This window comes from Spea bombifrons, chromosome 1, assembly GCF_027358695.1.
Source record: "Spea bombifrons isolate aSpeBom1 chromosome 1, aSpeBom1.2.pri, whole genome shotgun sequence".
Lineage (NCBI taxonomy): Eukaryota > Metazoa > Chordata > Amphibia > Anura > Pelobatidae > Spea > Spea bombifrons.
In genome coordinates, this window is record NC_071087.1 from 138,672,561 (window position 1) to 138,689,419 (window position 16,859).

Consider the following 16,859-nt stretch of genomic DNA (forward strand, 5'->3'; position numbering starts at 1 on the left):
AGCAGCTTATGCAATAAGGCCCAGATGTTTGGTTCCCTGTGCAGAAGCTAAATAAAAACTCGCATCTGTTTAGTTTGTACTCGGCTTACAAAGATAGCAGCTGTTTTCCAGAGTGAAGTAGTTTGAAATCACAACAGAACTGGAAAAAAATAGCAGCTCAAGTGGATAAATGAAGACAGGTACGCAAGAGACAGTTGTCTTAGGATTCTTTGCTAGTAAATATGTTAACATGCTTTCCATTGGTATTGCATTTTTTTATTAAACACCAGCATCATATGCAAGTCTTTTTGAGACGAGACAAAGTGCTTTCCTGCACAATCTGTTATTTATTTACACAGTTCTTTTTAATAACCCAAATCTGCTCAGAAACAATCAACTCAAATGTTGCCCTGTTCATATATTTACAATATTCATTGCCCCAAACATCCTCACCAAAGACCGATGCACATTACAGGACTTAATAAGTACTTGAATATGGATTATTTTTTTTACCCTGTATATAGTTAAAAAAATTTACCTTTGTGAAAATATTGCAGCTTCAGAGTCCTATAGTCCCTCTGTACTTGGCAGGAAAGTTTGTCCCTTGAATTTGATAGGAACACCAAATGCGTGTGTATTGAGGGTCTTATTAGACCCCCTAGAAATCATGCACGAGCGAGCGCTGGAGCCGGATGAAGATTAGCACCTTGCACTTGATTGGTTCCGCAAAGAACAGGAGCTGGGGAAAGCACTCTAAATACATTACTACCCAAGCATTTCAGTAGACTATGCATGTTATTTTCCTGTTTTATCACTGCTTGAAATTCCGTACAGTTGTAGAATTGGGTGAGTTAAAAGGAAGATCACTGATCTCCCCAACTGGCTGGTGCTGTGTTGGCACAGCCCATATAGCTTACATCCAACTGGTGTCACACCTGTTTAAAAGGCGTCATATCCAGGCACTCGGTATAAAGGACCATGCACAGGGTCTGTCTCTCTCCTGGGTTAGGTATATAGCAGGGCCGAAGATAAATACAGCAGTGTGCAGAGCTTTGACTGGGGCTCTTGGTGCCTGGGGCAATGTCAGAGGTCCATCTCCATATTGATGTGGCAGCCCCTTCTGGAAGCAAAAGTAGGTGAAGGAGCATTGCACCTTTGTGATATGTTTTTATATTTGGTTTAACACCACAGGCTCCAGCACGCCTCTCATCTTGCCCCATTAAAATTTTGGTCCTCATACCCTGTAGATGTGTAATATTTGGAGCCAGGCATTCCCCGAGTGTCAGTCCCAGTGGTTTAACACAGTCTTGCAGTGGAATCTTGCAGAACACACAGCTTTCCATTTGTTCCAGGAGCAGGTGTACTGTATAGTGATACTGATATGAACAGTAATGATGTGTCTGTTAGAAAAGCCTACCTAACATTTGATGGCTGAGTGTAATTAATGAGATAACAGACAATCCAATTTCTCAAGTAAGCAAATAAGTACTGGGAAGCACACAGATTATAATAAATAAAGGTCATTGGGACCTGTCGTTTGAGCTGAACAAATTTCCAAAGCACTGAAGTACGAGATGGATAAATTGTAAGAAAATAACCACCTCAATAATAGTCTTTCCACGTTTGATCATGAGCTGCCGAGTAAACCAAGAACAGAATAAAATCTGTATTGATGAATCCTTGCCCATATTAGAATGTATTATTCTCAGCATAATAGAGTTGGATGATTTTATTTAAGAAGTCCCGGAAATTACACTAATCTTCTGATCTGGTCAGAAAGAAATGAGGTCATCTTAATCTATTAGAACATCTGCCAATTCCTCATGAAGTCGTAAAAATCAGTTTCAGTGCATGTAATAGGTGAAACGTCTTGACACATCTTAAAAATGTTCCCTGGCCTCTGCTCTCACATGAATGCATATTTATGTGAGTTGAGTTGTGTGGTTAATTATATTCCTCTGGCCTTTCATAATACACTGCAAGAAGTTAATAAAAGTCCATTAGTAATGCTAATGAATCCACACAAATGTGGTTGCCTGAACAACTCAAGTAATGTTTCTGTTAAAAGGCATCATCAGGTCACGCTTAACAGTTGCAGCCCTCGAATCTTGTTAGCTTATTTATTCTTTATGAGAGGCAGGAACAAAATTTAAGATACTGGGAAAAGAACAGCTTCCGTCACATGGAAAATAATAAATCAGCATTAGTAAAATTAGAGAACGTTACGGCGCATAGTGCTTCTGATCTACCCAGGAAGGAACGGGTTCACCAAATGATGACAAGTGTAAATTATGCTGCTGTGCATCGTATGGGGCACTTGGGAGATGTGTACCAGGCGCTCTGTACTATTACTTCTGCAAATGACAGAGAGCAAATAAAATGTTCATCTGCTTATGCACAATCTCTGAATAGAAATATATATATTTTACAGGAGTTTTTGTAACCAAGGTATGTAAATCAATGTAAGCACTGGGCTTATCTGAATGAGATAAATAGATAATTAGACTATATATATATATCTATATTAGCGCTTGTTCTTTTATCATATGTATATTATCAGGGTTCGGTTAATCTGTTTATTAAAAGTGCTGAAAATATTATGGAATCCATAAAGGCATTTAATGATTTTATTTGCGTAACAACAGGGGGTACCTTAATGGTATTTATTAATCACTTATTGTCTGTGTGATGCATCCGTACACATGTCAGAATTTAGTGATGGTGGGCAGCACCGTGGAGATAAAAGACCATGTTTTCCTCTAAACATAAACAAAAAATGGAAAACTTTAAATTGTATTTTTGAATTAATATTGGAGTCCATTGTGCGTTGACACCAATGTAATTTACTGCATTCAAATAAGTGAGGATATTCTTTAGTAACTGGAGTTAGAAATAGAGATGTCTGTCTCCTTTATCTCCTCCTCTGGCTGGAAATAGAATGCCTGCACAAGCTCCGTAGCACTACCATTGAATTCAATAAAAGCTGAACTCACACAAATTTGCATGTAGTGAAATGAAATGGAGTCCTTGTAAAATAAACCTCAAATGCATGTAGATTGGGTTGGGGTAGTCCTTTAACTTTCGTTTGTAGTGCTGTAGGCATTATGAGCTATAACGTTATGACCACTGGCAGGTAAATAACACTCATAATCTTGTTTTTATGGCCCCTGTCAGTGGGTGGGATACATTAGGCAGCAAGTGAACATTTCGGTCTCAAAGTCGATGAAGTAGGAAAAATGGGCAAGCATAGGGATCTTTAACAAAGGCCAAATTGTACTGGCGAGACAACTAGGTCAGAGCATCTCCAAAACTGGAGCTCATGTGGAGTGTTCCCTGTCAGCAGTGGTCAGTATCTATCAAAAGTGGTCCAAAGAACACAGTGCATCGCAGTTTGTTGCGTATGCAGACTAGTCAGGGTGTCCATGCTGACCCCTGTCCACTTTCAAAAACGCATACAATGGGTACGTGAGCATAAGAACTGGACCACGGAGCAATGGAAGAAGGTGGTCTGGTCTGATTAATCACGTTTTCTTTTACAAACATGGATGGCCGGGTGTGTCGCTTACCTGGAGAACACATGGCACCAGGATGCATCCATGGAAGCCCCACCTCGCGTCTTAAAGGACCTGCTGCTAACGTCTTGGTGCCGGATCCCACAGCACACCTTCAGAGGTCTAGTGGAATTCATGGCTTGACGGGTCAGGGCTGTTTTGGCAACAAAAGGGGAACCTACACAATATTAGGCAGGTGGTCATAATGTTATGGCTGATCGGTGTATACTAGACCATATTCCTTGGTAGAATATATATATTCCTTATAAAATATGTTATATGCTGTTTACTTCATCAAGGTCAAAGGGAAATCTGTGTCGTCTTGGGCATTTTGTTTGTCACACTATTTGTACTTGTATGACATGACACAGAGACTCGCCATCCCCCATGTGGCATTTGCACTGACCTGTTACCAATCAAAGTATGATCATTATAAAAATAGCATTATACAAGTTTATATAACTTCTTACCCAACAACTTATCACTTCTAATGGGAAGATGAGTAATATTTAATGAGGTTATATTATAAAGCTTTTAATAGTATATTAAAGATGTTCTGTCTAACCAAAAATGTTCATTTCCATAAATATAATTGGCACTTAATAAGTAATACTTTTTATCTGTAATTACTGTTCAATTACCGTTTCTCTCTGCTATGGTTGGTTGTGTCTGCTTTTGATAATAAGTGATTTCTACCTAATTTTTTTACCGGGATAACTTTTGTTTTCTACTCCCTTTATTTGGGATGGCCAGTTGCTATGTTCTACTCAATCTCTCAAGGTGAGCTGACGTTTCTTGGACTTACTGGAATTGCATTTTTTTCTGACAGGGGGAAAGATGTTCATTCTCCATCCAGATGTGGCATTACTTCTGTTGTGGACTTCGTCATGATCTGTGGACTGTGCTGCCCCCCGTAATGGCTCAGAAGATACTTACAGAAGTGTTGGAGGAGACTTTGGCCTTGCTGACGTTCAGATACGCCCAAGTTCTTCCAAACTACAAACGTGCATCACAGATACGGTACTATTATTATAATGGTGCATAAGGGCCTTAAACTTTAGTTACATATCCATAGGCAAAAACACTCTCAAAATGCAGAAAAAAAATGATAAATGTTTAAACTTGTTTTTACTGTAGCTTAATGCCAATGTTATGGGAATGTATACATCTCAGCTTAGCTTTCTGACCCAATGGAACAGTATATTCCTGAAACTCAGGACAGGGTCAGAAACACATCCACAGGAAAATTAGAATTGTCTCTTGTTAGCACTAGGTGACACTGTTGCTTTAATGCACGTGGTATTCTGAAAGGATTTCGTCAGTTAATAAGGCTTTAACAAGTATACTTTCCATATATTGGCTGTACGTGTTCTACTGAGCCTACCTTATTATTATTATTGTCAGAATTACTGTATTGTTTTACTATCACACAGTGTTATTTTATTGTAATTAAGATTATGGTATTTTAAGGAAAACTATGATCGTATTTAAAAAAAAAAAAAGAAAGAAAGAAAAAAAAAATCAGTGAATAATGTATTTTCTTCGTCATGATAACGCTAATAATAACCTTAATTTCCCTCTCAATGACTCATTAGTTGCTGTCTCACATTTCAATGTACTCCTGCCTTTTAGCACAGAGTTAATAGTGAAATAAACTGATTATTTAGTCACAGAGCAAGTAAAATCAGGATTCCACATTATATATTTATACATGCCGATTATGCCCACACGTGTGCCGTAACAGTTTTAATAGGGTAACAGGCATGTATTAATACTGTTAATACAGTATATGCTGTGTTAATATGACAATAGGGACATATAAGTACATACCTACCACATTCTAACCTTGGCGAATCAGGACACTGGGGACAGTGCTGGGGAGGTAGAGTGTCACTCAAACTGGCAGCGTTACTGTGCATGCGCACCGTTCTGTGCTTCCACACTATGCATTCTCCGGTGTCCCAGACATCAGAGAACGCGGTCCCACCGAGCTCTTACTTCCCGAATAGGAAAATGTCTTAAGTCTGTTTAAGGAATATAACCTTTTTCAGTCCTAACGATCGGTCATGTCCCAGATTCCAAATTCTTAGACATACAGTAAAAAAAATTACTATAAGTTTTTAACTGAGGATTTTTATGAAATTAATTGATTACAGTAACTCACCAGTCACCCCTGTGTGCTGATAAGGTAGTCTGTGCCCTGCGCGCATTCCTTATGTAATTTAGTCTTTTTTTGTCTTTATTTCAGTCTTCGTTTGTTAGATTCTTCTCTTTTTCAGTCCTAGAAAACCATTAACATATGGTTAATGATGCATCAATAGCCCTTTATGGCAGCGTGTCAAATGCTACGTGCAATATTGTCCCTGTAGACCCACTTAGGGCACCGTATTCTGTACAATTCCTTTTCATTACAATACTGAGAAGCTAATGCCGCTCTTCTCTTTGAATACATTGCTATGTATTCGGTTCTTTTTATCACTACTAGAATGGAGAGGCTCCTTTTAGAAGCTGTTCTAAAAATGCAATGAACTGTACTCTTGTTCATGTTATCCTTACTTGTACAAGGCACTGGTGGGATTCATCTTAGCAATTTAATAGCCAACATGTTTTACAAAGATATAAACCATGGGTTATTGAATTTAGTTAAATTCAAGGACACTTTTGTTTCTAAAGAGTATGTGAAAACCTCCAGCACTGGGAGGTAGAATAATCTCACCCCAGGAGCATACTTGAGAATTTAGCTTTAACAAGTCATGTTTAAGTCTGTTATGCAGATATGAGTTGGCTAATGTCCAAGATAAACCACATTTTGGATTTCCAAACATCTATGACTTCACCTTCTCCTATGTTAGCTCCGAGTCTCCTTACCCACTTAGTGATGTCATGAACTTCCGTGATTCTGTCTTACCTCCAGGACTCCTTACCCAATTAATGATACCACCAGCCTTTTCTGATCCTGTTCTAGAGACAGGATAATCCAAAACACAGCTTCTAGGTTCTAGGACCCATCATCATTCTGGTTAGACAGACCTGGTGAGATAACACTGCCCTGCATGATGGACGTTCTATAGGCTTCCCTGGTTGAAAGAGGACTATGTCAATCATAACCATGACTTTTTTTGTAAAATACCAAGAATTGATTGGCCACAAATCACTTTTTTCTGGTTTGTCATTGCAGGATATAGATAAACCCCATTCAGGTTGGCAACTTTGTTTTAAAAATCCAACTGAAAAGTTTCCATTTAAAGTAAAACTTCAGCGCCTTGGTTGCTCCTGGCCAACAGTGTTTGTGATCCTTCACACAGCACTTAGATCTGCAGATTGAGTACGAGCCGTAGTCGTGTTCACCGCGTAAAATACAAAGGGGTTGCCATGATTCATCATTTAGTAAAGCTTTGTTTCTATTTCCTGTGGAGAAGTGAATAAAACGTTCTCCATAAATCAAGCAATGATGTGTTACAAATTCTCGCTGACATTTTGATGTACACTACATAATAATATATTGGATTTTCTCCGCAGTTTATTTAGATATACAGTAAGCAAGACTGCATTCCGCAATCAGTCACATCTAATTATTAATTGATTCATGTTGTTTATCCTTCCTCTCAATGCTACTTCCAAAGCAAAATTTGTGTGGCAGTATGTGAGTACTCACAAGCAACGTACAGCACAGCGGAATATGAAGGTGCTATTTAAAGCAATATAATAATGGCTATATTTACCGTAACTGAGGTTACGTCAGTCTGTAACAAAAAAGCTAGACACCAAAATCACTTTTGTATCGGTTTTTTATTACTCAGTTGTTATGTTATATATTACTTGTTATGATGGTGCTATATATAAAATATATAAAATAAATAATAATTACAGTACGTGCAGAATCAAACTTTTGTTAATATATGAAAGTGGTGTACAGATATACCTGTATCTTAATTATATTAACCCTCTGGTATCCTATCCCTGGTCCTGATTTAAACCAATTCTTTAAGTTAACGGTGTTTACAATTGTTAGATGAAGCTATAATTATCACCTTTTCCATCTACCTATCTATAAATATTAAGCAGTACTCTACTGTAAGGATAGTATTTAGGAAAAGGTCTCATGCGTCATATTGTCCATAGGTATGAGGAATGCATCAGATGCCAGGATAAATTGTTAAGAGGTTTTGCTGTATTGGTTTTTCACTTCAGAAGGAGATGGCATCAGAGCATTGTTACCGTTCTGTTTTTTATTTGCTATATTTATTTTTCATGTATTTTCTCATTAACGGGCTGCATATGGGTCTGGTTGAGATTGACGTAAACTTTGTCAAGCTTTGTTGTATCTTTCTGTTGGTAGCTTCAATGTTATTCTATATAATACATTTTTATTTACATATGGTTTTTTTCTGTATTTTTACAGAATTGACATTTTGGCTATATTTTCATGTGTGGAAGACTTGCTATGGTCCGTTTGCAGTTCCATTCAAGATGTTTTACAGCCACCACAGCACCCTAACACGATTTTCAAGATACATAATCACTGTAATAATCTTCTGACCATACTAGCCATCTTGACAGCGCCCCTGAAGACGTTACATGAGTGAGTATCAGCTGCCAAGAGCAAGGGGGAATGTAATAGACAAGCAGATGCATAAAGTGTTGGGCTGCACCACGCCGGTCCTCGAGGGCTTCGAAAAAGGCCACGATTTTTAGATTTCCTGACTTGAGCATCTTAATTAAAATTAAACTACATGCTTTCAGGCAAAGATACAAAGGAGTCCAGTTTTTTGTGGGTTTCAAGGCCTAGTGTTGTGCAGCTCAGATAAGTGTTGACAGGATGCAACTTTTTGAACTTGTGTATATACTGCAACACACCCCAAAAACTATAGACATAAAATTTGCGTGATGTCATAACATTTTTTAACTTTTTTATTTTCTTAGACTTGATTGTGCTGGCTTAACATTGTATGGCCATGACCTTTCCGTCTCTAAACTTGTAAGACCATTTAATTACTAACAGTGACTTTCAGCGGCGCTTCCATAGCCTACACGGCTGCCATTCTCACTGCCGGCCCCCCTGGACCTGCTGCCCTTGTCGGCCTAGTCCGGAATACATAAAAACTGACACTTATTATTTAATTTAAGAACAGGTATATAAAGAGGTTGCCATTTCATCGCTTCTTTAGAAATAGGGTAAATCCAATGAGTGCTATTTATGTGCCGTTAATTAATATGTAGCAGGTCATTTGCTCAATTGAAAGAAAAGTTTAATAGCCAAAGCTCTCGGGCAACTTGTTGAGTTTTTTTCTTTGCGGTGGGGGAAAAAAGTGTTCCGTGTAACTGAAGAAATGGAGGCAAGATTCGAATAGAAAAATCCGATAACATTTTATTGGCAGACCTTTAGAAAATGGTATATGAGACGTTTTACAAGCTGCCATTTCAATTTTTGGCGGTGATATTTTTCATAAACACAAGGATCCTCACTGTTTTCACAGCTTGGCAAAATCACGGCTTCACTTCCGAACCCTTGCTGTTTTACTGTCTAATGGTTAAATTATTATGTTCTGACATGGAGGGAACTGAGCAAAAAATAATGAACCAGATTCTCATGCAAAGATCTATCGTATACATAAACATTGTCAGTAACAGTAACGTGTGCTTTTGTAGACACAGACACGGCCTTCTACTGCATGCAAATATATCCTTGTTTAACTCACTCAATACACTCAGGAAGGCATAACGGTCTCCTTTTCTAATCCTAATTTGCTGATCCTATTTGCTGATCAGAAGGCATTGGAAGGTTTGTCTTATAACTATGATAACCCTGCTGTAAGCGCTGACAGTGATCGCGTTGGGTCCTTGAACAAGTCATATGTTCTCATTCTGGCTAGAAGCATAGTCCATGTTGAGGATGTCCAAGTGAAGGCGTGTGGATCACGTTTCATGTTTATCTATTGCTACAAGATTGACTCATTGGGATCTCACCATCATCTTGGGATTCTGGACTTAATATGGTGCAAAATGTTTGGAGCACGTCTTTGGGTTCTCTCACTGATCTCAAATAATAAATCCCAAATTAACAACTAACAGCTATCCTTCGGCATCTTAATGAGCTGTTCTACTCAGCTGTTAGGTGCACTTTATAGAAGGTTAGGAAACTAAACTTTGGGCGGATCTGTCATTTTATTCTTCCATCCAAAGGCACAAAAATATCTAAGAAAGCCTTTTAGTTTCCATGGCAACAGTGCCTGCATTTGTACCACATGACAGTTAAGTGTACCCATCAATAATTATTGATGGGATTTTAGTGATTTATTGATTAAATAATTATTTCGGTGAAGGACTTGTGCATTAAACAGTATTGGGAAGTATGCTTTTAATCCTGCATTTAGTTAGCACAATGTTACATTTAGCAGAGAGCATGGTGCTAGATCTTTGAAGTGTCAGCAAGGTGGGCAACACCTGTCAGGGCAATGGCATTAGGACTTTAATGTTTGCACACATGTTTCCCGGGATAAAAATGTATAGTTCCAGATTTTATTATGTAACTTGGCAATTTGAGCAGATAAAAAACCATGTGTCCGAGTCACTGAAACTCGATGGAGCTGGTTAGTGGCAGCGACATGCCAATGGTTGGAGATTCTGCATGCTTAGTACAGGGCAAGGGGTTTGGGGTTAACTACTAAACCACGTGCTCTTTGTCTTCTGGAAATTATTGGGCTTGAAACCCTTGAGTGCAGTAAATGTGTAAATTAATATATAATAATAATCGAAAATGGTCTGTATCATGTTATCATTTCAAATTCCTAGTAGGTCATATATCATAGGGCAAGTTCCTTTTATCTCTTAAAGCAAGACGAACCTTGGATTAAATTTAGCCCTTTATCTTTTAGCCTTGTAGCAAAGCTGCTTTATAACAGCACAGTGCCACGTACACAAATAAAAACAACGAAACAATTCTGTTAACAATTACAATAGATTCACATGGCATGACTTGTAATGGATGCAATTAAATGGTGCTAATAAAAATCCTTGAAATGTGTCACAAGGTAAAGATATTCAGAATGAAGTCGTTCGTGTTCAACTGTGATACACCTTCTTAATGCCGAGAGTTCCCAGGTATGCACAATGGTTAAACACTCCGTACATCTGTTCCATTCATTTAAACAAATCAGCCGATGACGTTCTTTTCCCCCTCTCTCATGTGCTGTATTCATTATTGGCTGACTTTCTGTCTTTAATTTAGAATCTCCAAGAATATTTTCGATGGATTGAATTCAAACCCCGCCGAAGCAGCACCTTCAGATCACTTACAATGGCTTGTTTTTATTAAACCAGATATCTTCACTCCTTTGGTTAGGTAGGTATTTTTTAATATTGATATTATGCATCATACCAAAAATAACATGGTCCATATGCACCTTCCATTATGGCCGCCTTTATAGGTAAAGCCCAGTTGCACAGGGTTATTAAGCACTACTCGACATGGGAAAAGAAATGGGGTACAGAATTTTCCTATGATCAGTCTTTTTTTTTCTATATCTTACTGAACGATTGAAGTAACTTTTTTCTATTTTAATTTAGCAATTAAAACTTCTTCATTCCGCAATATTTATTTGAATGATTTCTTGTCAACTTCTCTCGCATGTTTCGTAGCTGCATCTGCTGTAACACGAAAAAGTTGGATGATCTGCTTCTTTAATTCTGTTAAATATTTGATTTAGTAAAAATGATGGGCACGCACTGTATTCCTTTACCGGTGTATGTGACTTGTCTTTCTCACACAGAGCTGTTAGTTATGAGATAGCATATGCCTCTCCATATGTCAGCCGCAGAGCTGCTTCATACAGCTATTGGTGGTCTCTTCATGGCCAATACATCTCTACAGCATGTAATTTGTCCCCTTAGAGTGAATCACTTTATTACGCTCGATATTTCAATCTGCATCTAATTTAAGAGCCAACAATTTGTATATATTGCAACTTGATCATTCTCCATCTGGTTGGGAGAGGAAAAAAACCCTATATTTGTAACATAATATTCTATAAATTACTTTTTATTAATTATTTCTACGGAGATGCAGTTGAAAAGCATCATGTTTCTTTGCTAAGTGTTGCGTAACACACGGCGGCCTTTACCGCTACTGAATTTTTAGTCCCGTCGTCTTCTGAGTCTGCGTTTAAAATTAAATCCTCAAATTCCCCTTGAGAAAAAGGGAATGAATCAATTTGAACCTTTTCTATTAATCACTAACCACTCCAATTTTCTATGCCGCTTTATAATCTACTGGTCTTCTGCAAGGATTCGTACTTAAGGTGTGTGTGTGAAACACATTACAATGTAATAAAATGATTAACCCCTTCATGTCAGCACAGCCCTCCCCAGAGTTTTGATTTCGGAAATGATGGATTTTAATAGTGTCGTGTTTCGGGTTCGTGATGGTTTTTAGAAGCGAGGATGATTTATTTCTTTTTTAACGCCATGCCAATATTCTTACGCATTGTAAAGAGTCGGGCCCGGTGAGCTTCTGCAAAAATGGTGGAGGTCGCTCACCTAAATGCATAGTTAAATTAGTGAGACCACTGAGAAGAATTCTTCGGCCATCAGCAATGCTTTATCCAAGGCCGCCTCGACGGCTTTCATGCCGGAAATGCTGATTGGGATTTGCCCCATAATGCATGATGATATCAAGGACTCCTGATTTAGTGAATACATCCCCGTTAGAGGTCACCTGGCTCCCAATACAAATCCCATCACCCCCAAACACATATGTTTCACACATTTAAAAAAAAAGTGTTGACTAGCTGGCCCAGTATCCCCACCAGTGTCCCCTGCAAGTAGTTGGATAGCAGTTCTCCACATGTAGCTCATGTCAAGGTGTGAGCAACTCCCAAAACACTCAGCCAGACGGCAGTGCTTGTAGTCCACCATCAGTTAAAGCGCCCCTTTTTGACCAGATCCAGAACAACCATGGATGATTGGGTGAAGTTACTTTGTGTCAGTAACATATCTGGCAGCCGACCAAATGTTAATTTGCTTTTAGCTACTTGAGATTAAATGTAATTCCTTCCCTGAGCAGTTTTAAAGTAAGCAAGCATGAAAGCATTTTCTGAGTAATCTGGGAGGAATTGACATTTAAATGAGTTAGCATTACATCTGCACTTTAAGGCTATTCATTTCATAGATAAATTAACTGCATTATTCTGTCTTTATCTTCTGTTTTGAAAGAACTCCATCAGCAGGAGAAATGGCAGTCCAGGGTCAGCTTAAAATGCTCTTATCCCAACCGTGCTGTAATTGGAACTTGCTTCTGGAGACGCTACTGCGCCCTGATTGTCTCATTGCAAGAACTTTGCTGACTTCCTCAAGTAGGTGTTTGTTCTGCCTCTTCTTATATACAATTTTTGGGATAAATAACAATGACTATCATATATCTTTCATTCTTGGAATTCTGAAAACCTTTTCTTAATGTTTTTTCTCTTCTTTTTTTCCTTCCCCTTTGCTCCTATACAAACATTGTCGATTTAAGAAAAGGGAAAAAAAAGTTTGTTCAAAACTTTTTTGGGGAAAAAAATGGACACTTTATACATGTATAAATATATATATATATATATATATATATATATATATATATATATATATATATATATATATCATATTTTGTGTGTGTATGTATGTATGTATGTATGTATGTATATATACTATATATTATATTTTGTGTGCACTTAACCCTTCAGATGTACTGACTGAGGTAGAACCCTATACTTTTGAAATTAGAACAATATATTTTCAGCAATTTAAGCCATCAAGGCTAGGCAATTTGAATTTATTGTTATTAATTTAGTTTTTTTTCTTTAATTGTAAATAAGCAAAAAAATAGATTACTGATGTGTGTACACCGTATATATCAATATATAATTTGGTATTTTTATATTGTGTGTATTAGCAGTGAGAAATTATGTGTGCATGCAGATATGGTACGTAGTTGTGTGCATGACACAGCTTGTTTAGATTTTTATTCTCTTTGGTGGCGATTGTCTTAAAAAAAAGTATTTTTATTAATATAATATGACCTTAAGAACCCATTAGGAACTGCTTTATATGCGATTATATGTACAGCAATCTTTCAGTATGTATTATAAATGTTTTAGAGAAGCATCACATTGTTACATAGTTATATAGGCTGAAAACCCCAATATTTTATTGTATATGTGTAATAGGCTAAATAAGATCTGTACGTTTAGGCTAAATCTTTGTTAGTTCCTTACTATGTGAGAGAAGGGTGACTAATTTCCATGCATTATCCCAGATGTGAAAGTAAGCCGGTCCTTTAACGTTCAAAAGTCTTGTGCGGAAGGTGCTCGGGTGGCTTCAGCTGGTCTTTGGACGTTAACATTGTCAACATTGGCCAAGAGGTGTCTTGAACAGGGAAACCATCTACAGGTTTTCACCTATATCAATCCTTCGGCACCATGGACATGACGTATTGAGGAGTGCAGCTCGTGATGCACGTAGGGCAGGTGCATCACCTGTATAGAAACATGGGGGTGATTGCACTTGCTCATCTCAAAAAGGAGAAACAGCTACCCTGACTTTTAAAATAGTAGATTCCTGTGCCTTGCTCTAAAATATATTTAAAAAAAAATGTGCAATAAATGTGCAGATAAAGCAGATTCTGTAGCACTGTTTCCATAAGGCACAGTGGGAATTACCATTGAAGCATGTGCTGTAAGGAAAGTGTAGGGTGCCAGATTCACGATGGCAGAAGATGGCAGTGGTGTGGCCAGTTTACACAAAGTAAGAGAAGGAGTAGTGTATGTGAATGTGCTTTTGTATATTGTAGTGTCAGTGTCTATATGTGTAAATGTATAGTGCCAGTATGTCTAGTGTGTATTTTTATATAGTGTTGGCAAGTGGGTGTGTGGGAGTGTATGTTGTTGGATAGTGTGAAGAATGTTAGTGTGTGTTACTGTAAGGTGTTAGTGTTTTAGCATGTGTCTGTTACTGTATGGTGCCAGAGGGTGTAAGTGTAATGGTTTACATACAAGCTTGAGTCTTTATGGTATAAACTACCCCTTGTCACGATGGTTAACTGTTACTGTACAAGCTGGTGAAGCACTGAAAAAAGGTGTGTTTTATGGTGTATTCTCCCAATAAACATCATTTAACTGCAGAGCAGGGGATAATATATGAAAATAAAAACATAATTTGGGAAGCAAAAAAGGAAACGCATTTTTTGGCTGGTTCCAAGATCCAAACCAAATTTGTATTAAACATTTTATTGCAGACACGGACAGTGCTATAATGCCTTATCATGTAATATTTTCTCGAACGAAACCTTTTAAGTATGGTTTATTTTTGTTATTTTATAGAGGTTGTTTAATACACAAGTAATTACATCATGTCATAAAGTGGTCTACCGCTAGTCAGAAGCCGAACAGATCCTATGTTCTACACAGCTGTTCACCAGTCATTTACCCATTCATAAAACTGTCATCTTCAACAAAAACTGACACATGTTTGATGGAGATCACGTTAGTACCCTATCGGTCGTATGTATTGAATTCAGATTGCTATTTTAATTATCACAGGGCTGGAATGACAGAAGGCATAAATCTAATGACTCTCCCGGTGATTGAGCTGCGATGGGATATGTGTGTTAAAATGACACTGTGTACTTAAGTATGCCTTCAGAAAACTGATATTCTCTTTAGAACATGTCTGCTTGTGTGTGCTTTTTTCATTACTTTTAATACAAGTGTGTGTGGGGGTGCACATACATTTTAATATAAGTCTGTGTTTGGGGTACGCATACATTTTAATATACGTGTGTGTTTGGGGGTACACATACATTTTAATATACGTGTGTGTTTGGGGGTGTTGCATCATGGGAGATGTAGTCCATAGCTTGGATACTTATTTCTGCAGGAAAATTATATAATAATCTTCATTAAATGTTGTGCAAAACATCTTTTCAAAAGTAACACGTATTAAAGACGTATCAACTCGGTGTAAAATGTAAATATTAGTAAATAATACATTTTTCTTCAATGCAATGGTTTAATAATATATGTACATTCTCGCTCTTTTTTTTAAATCAGTCCTTGAAACTAGCGATGATGACACATTATTACTGGAAAGAGAGTTCTGCAAAGACCTGAATGTAACAGAAGGGATCCTTACCATGTTCTCCCTCTGTACCCTGTCACCTAAATCTTTTACTCAGCTTCTTGAAAAGTACATGGATGATGAAAACCTGTGGGATTTCCTGTGCAGCCAACCAGGTATGACAAATATGAATTATCTTTGGTGTCGAAATATAGAGTTTTGGCTAATAATGGATGAGGTAGTGTATGATACAATACTGATAATATAATTGATTAGACCTTTCTGGTGTTCAGATTCTAGACGGTATGCAGTAAGGGAAGGGTGAAAACATGTTCCCCTTTTTATTTTGAGATGTCTGCCTCCCTGGTTTCTTTCTTTCCCAGTTTCTCCCTTCAAACTTTCTGAAGCCGAAAGGCTTATATTTAAAAAGCTTTTTTTCTTTTAATATCAACAAAGGATTTTACGTCAATTGCATTATAACAATCTCGACCAGTCCATGCATTTTATTGAATACTACTATCACATTGGTGATATTGAATGTTTTTAAATAATGGCTATAGCTCAGACAAAACTTATTTCAATCAATCTTATTTCTGATTAAACTTCGTAAGTATGATTCTTTATCATTTTACAATTTTTTTTTGCATTTATTATAAATAAAGCATTAGACATTATATTTTAGAGGAGAAATGTTAGAACAAGAGGCCATAGTCTAAATGCTGAAGGTCATAAGTTTAGATGTAATATAAGGAAGGTTTAGTTTACTGAGAGGGTGGTAGATAAATTAAACAGCCTCCCATCAGAAGTGGTAGCCGTCCATGGGATAGGCATGAAACTTTCTCAGACCAACGACTGATTAAGCTCTGTGTTTTTCAGGAAAGAATGCGCACACTTGATGGGCTGAATGGTTCTTATCTACTGTCCAATTCTATGTTCCTATTTTTTAAACTCTGGTCATCCTAAATAAGAGGCAATTCCTGCATGGATTTATAGAGCATTTTTATCCAAAAGAACATTTTTACATTGTTTAGAAACATAGAATTTCATGGCAGATAAAATCCGTTCGCCCCATCTAGTCCTTTGGTACAGATACATAATGTTCTTTTTGAATTAGTGATCAATCATCCGCATGCATACTGTATTAGTCATAACATTCTCCTGTAGCTGGCCTCAGTGCTGTTGGTTTCCAGCTTTCATCTAAACGTAAGTCTGGTAGTCTGGATGATACTTTGCAGAATA

At 37.4% G+C, this 16,859-nt stretch overlaps 1 protein-coding gene across 1 annotated transcript in view; it reads left to right on the forward strand.

The window, feature by feature from the left end:
• The window catches only part of KIAA0825 (KIAA0825 ortholog), a 134,361-nt gene that overhangs the window by 34,470 nt on the left and 83,032 nt on the right, over positions 1-16,859 (forward strand). Inside the window, exons 10-14 of the mRNA XM_053454363.1 lie at positions 4,360-4,550; positions 7,933-8,112; positions 10,759-10,872; positions 12,741-12,880; positions 15,614-15,796. Of these exons, the coding sequence (XP_053310338.1) occupies positions 4,360-4,550; positions 7,933-8,112; positions 10,759-10,872; positions 12,741-12,880; positions 15,614-15,796 (808 nt within the window). The remainder of the gene's footprint in view (positions 1-4,359; positions 4,551-7,932; positions 8,113-10,758; positions 10,873-12,740; positions 12,881-15,613; positions 15,797-16,859) is intronic.